Raw genomic sequence first — 4274 nt, 5'->3', positions numbered from 1 at the left:
TTGCTTCCGTGAGCCTACACAAAATGCACATTTTCTTTCTGCAAATTGACAATTTAAGGTCAATAATAGTGGTCATATTTTAACATCTATTATAATAGTATACCGATGGTGAAAAAAGTGGTCCACCTTAACATGCGTCCACCCACATGCATTTGATATTTTAATAATACAAGCATCTTGTATTATTGTGAGCATACATGTATCTTGATACTTTTGTAATACATGCATCTTGTATTATTATGTGCATACATGTATCTTGATATTTTTGTGAAGGACTTAACAAGCTACCCGTAGTGCTGTGATCATTTCAATAAGCATGTTATGAACACTACACTACAAGGGGATGGGGGAGGAAGAACAAGCATGTGTTGTGTGTTTGCTCACGTTAATGGGATTCCCATATTTTACTAAGCAAACTCTCTTTTGAAAGATTAAGAAGAAATTGACACATCTATGTTGCATTTGAAACGTGCAATCTAGGATTATAAGACTTTAGATAGGATATTGTATTTGGAGCAATAAGATGGGGCTTGAAGGGCTAGTCCAACTTTTTATTTTATCCGGTTCGAAAATTTGTGTTTTGCTAGTACTGGAGGGATTTTGAGCTTCCCAACTGGTAATGTTTACACAAAACTTGCAAACTATATACAATGAATTTGCAACATGTACACTTCCACATGTTTAAAACATTTTCTCGATTTTGTAAACCTGCAAAAGTTTAGGCAATTAAGTTATATTCTAGCTAAAAAATCTGCAAACTCACAAGAAAAACTTTCAAAAGTTGAAACCTCAAGTTTTGTGATTTGTTGAGAAAAACGTTTTCTGTGAACACTAGTTAGGGCCTTAGCACATGGATGGGGCTAGCATGGGTTTAGGATGGGAATATTTTTGTCATCATTACTCCCATCCTACACCAAGTGGTCTAGGATGGATTTAGAATGGGAGTAGCCACTTTTTCTCCCATCCTGGACCATGGCCTCTAGACCCTGGCACCCAGAATGGGTTCCCCTTTTCCCTAGTTCTTTTTTTATTAACACATGGTGGGATGGGAATAGGATAGAAATACGCATGGGACCACTTGGGACCACCTTTTCCTATTCCCATCCTATTTCTTCCCATGTAGGAGGGCATGGGAAAGAAAAACTTGTGGTGTTGACTTTTTTTGACATGTATGGGTGGTGCCGACTTCCAAGTAGAGTTAAGAGAGAGTCAGCGTGGGCGGAAAAGCAACTGTCATACTCGGAAACTGTGCCTAACAATCTTGCAAGCTGCAATAGCTCGCATGATGCACATTGCGTGTGTTGACCTTGATCTTCTTCTGTAATTGGATATATAGCGCCCTCATCACTCCGCACCTCCATATCCTTGCTGCCTTCTGCCTCATCCCAGCTCCCCCCCTCCATCATGATGTGTGGAGATAATGCCTCTTGCTTAACCCCCACCGTCGCCAGCTCCCTCTTGGAGCCTTCCTTCGACGCTGGATCAGAGCCTTTCCATTGTCTGATTTGCTTGTAAGCTCCTCTTCCTACGTCCTCACAGATTCTACCACATGAGAGAGTGGCTGCGCGTGTCTGTGCGTGTGACGATTTCTCTTAGACGATGAGTGAGTGTGCGACTGTGTGACAGTGTGTCAAATGGATTCTTGCTGTGATAGAGTATTACTATGTGTATGAGAGTAGTGCTGTCTCGGCGTATGTGAGAGAGAGAATTAGACAGAACCACTGCCTTTGAAGCAGTTAGTTGAGTTTGAAATTAGAGCTGTGTGTGTGCGCGCGCGTCATGTGTGTGCGCGTGTGTATGTGTGTGTGCGTATGTGTGTGTGTGTGTGTGTGAGAGAGAGAGAGAGAGAGAGTTACACATTGATTCTATAATTGCTTTCATTGCAGGGACCTTATCTACAAACCAGTTGTTCAACGTAAGTAGCATTTCTTCAATGGCCCTGGGCCTTACGCGATAGACCTCGCTCAGAATTAGGTGTGCACAGCTTGATTTCGTTACGACTTGGATATAATGGAAGCTTCATATCTCCGTTTGCAGCTTGCGGCCACGCCTTTTGTTTCTGGTGCGTCCGTCGCTCCATGAACTCAAAAAGACAATCTCAGTGTCCTGTTTGTCGACGACCTTACATGCATTTCCCCAGAGTCTGTGAATCGCTTCATTTTTTCCTCATGAAAGCCTGGCCAGAGGAATCCAGTCGCAGAGCGGTCGAGATACTAGGTATGACTTTCTAGCTCTGTCCCTAATTGCCTTTGCATTTGAGAATTACAGTTCTGTGCCAATACGCCCAATCATGATGTGCGAAGAGAAAGCGATACTTTGTGTGCTCTCAGGTGCTCTTTCGCGAATTGCCCTACCTCAAAATTACAATTGGTTCGAATCTGATCTTTTGCAGAAATGGAGGAGTCGACGCAAGTTTTCTCCCCGCGCATTATTCCAGAATCCCCCCTGAGCTCCGGGAGCCCCCGTAAACCAAACGATCTCACGAGAGCTACCTTTCGCCAATCAGGAAGGAGTCCAACAGTTTGTTCCCACGAAGCGCAGAGTCCAATTCCTTTCTCATACAGTCACGACCTTTTCTCCAGGGATTGCCAAACAGAGGAGGTCCCCTGTAGCGGCAGGGAAGAGACCGATTTGTTCCATTTGCAACACGAATCCAAGACACAAGACGATACCTCAGCTGCAATAAGCGTGGATGATTTCTCATGTGCGTCGTGTTACAAATTCTCGTATCGACCTGTTGTCCTCAACTGTGGAGAAGGTATAAAGCTAAAGAGATATGTCTTCGCAGTTGTTTAACTCATTCCTTATCTTTGCGAATTTTAATTCGTTGCTAATCTCAAGTTCAGCACTGAGTAGCCTTGAACTGTTGCAGTGTTCTGCGAATCCTGCTTGAAGACGTCGACCAACTCAACGACTTTCATATGCCCATCTTGTCGAACCCGTCATCCTGGAGAATCAATCCATGTGTTTCTTAAGCTACATCAATATCTAGAGAAAGCCTTCCCAATATGCTATCTAGAGAGGAAGAAAGAGATCGAGCACGTGCAGCAGCAAAAGAACGAAGACTTGGCTACTGGTGCAATCAGCGATTCAGAAACAAGCTGTAAGCATGGTGGTTTATCCTTTTCTTCTCAAATGATAGTTCCAAATTATGGATAGAATTACCTGAAGAGCACTTTACATGTTCTTGTTCCATAAATCATCACAGGGGATGATTACGAGACTGAACAGCCGTATGTGCACATTGGAGTAGGTTGCGATGGATGCGGGGTGAGTGCGATTATCACAGCTCAGCCACCAGATTACGTCGCAATTAAGTCTGTAGTGAGAAACAATAAGAATGGAGACAATAAGAACAAACTGTGGTTTTGCAGATGTTTCCCATCGTCGGCCATCGCTACCACTGCAAAGATTGCGTTGAACAAACAGGGTATGATCTATGCGGCAGTTGCTACAGAGGCGCATCAGCAACTCCTTCTGGACGTTTCAGACAGCAACACACGCCCGCTCATCGCATGGAGGAAATATTGTCTGACTTCAGATCTGCGACCGCTGCTCCCTTGAATCTTAATCTACAAAATGGGCTCATCATCTCACGCCGCCGTACTCAGCTGCAACTTCTGAATGATTTTGATAACTACATCGACAGCTTTGTCTGAAGATTGGTAGCTTCAATCAAAGATGGAATGGTTCTTATGCTGCATATCAGTTATAATGGAATGGAATCGCATCCCAACTGTTATTTTATAAAAGCGCAAACTAGAAAGCAATTGCAAATTATCAAAAATTTAGTAGAATTTTATTGTAGACCTCCAAGATTTGAGCTAAAAGTTATTGGGGAAGATTGAACTATATCGAGAAGCTAAAAAAAACTCTCTCTCTCTCTCTCTTAATTAAGCATAACAACTAGAGTCTCACGCCCACTTACATAAATGCAAACTTCTAAATAGCCAATCAAAGATATAGTACTAGGTATTTTTATTCGTTTTAGAATTCATCTATGGTCCAAATTAATGGCAACAATAAAGTCCAGCTACGATCCTCTCAAATGCAATGCTTCAACAATGCTTAAAGAAGGTTGTGCACATTAATACTATAGTATGGTAGATAAATCTCCACGCTAATAGTGTTGTGGCATATGCTTAGTGAATTTGGATAATGGAAATCCTTGGGACATCCAAACTTAGGGATACAAGTACATGGACTCAAAATGCTTTATGTAGTAAGCCTTACAATTAGAGAAAACTTGGAATTTGGAATCCCCATCTTCAATC

At 42.4% G+C, this 4274-nt stretch overlaps 1 protein-coding gene across 1 annotated transcript; it reads left to right on the top strand.

Moving 5' to 3' along the window:
* Positions 1-1378: 1378 nt before the first annotated feature.
* Positions 1379-3749, top strand: LOC147879845 (E3 ubiquitin-protein ligase PRT1-like). Its single transcript, XM_087372041.1, has 7 exons — positions 1379-1511; positions 1887-1915; positions 2038-2217; positions 2393-2758; positions 2873-3103; positions 3209-3270; positions 3375-3749. The coding sequence occupies exons 1-7, from the start codon at positions 1405-1407 to the stop codon at positions 3657-3659; spliced, it is 1260 nt and encodes a 419-aa protein (XP_087228167.1). The 5' UTR covers positions 1379-1404; the 3' UTR covers positions 3660-3749.
* Positions 3750-4274: the final 525 nt, after the last annotated feature.

This window comes from Dipteris shenzhenensis, chromosome 33 (genome assembly GCF_047967505.1).
Source record: "Dipteris shenzhenensis isolate YYH24624 ecotype China chromosome 33, Dip_SZ_1.0, whole genome shotgun sequence".
NCBI lineage: Eukaryota > Viridiplantae > Streptophyta > Polypodiopsida > Gleicheniales > Dipteridaceae > Dipteris > Dipteris shenzhenensis.
The sequence above is the reverse complement of the archived record's forward strand: the minus strand, read 5'-3'. Positions and strand labels throughout refer to the sequence as shown.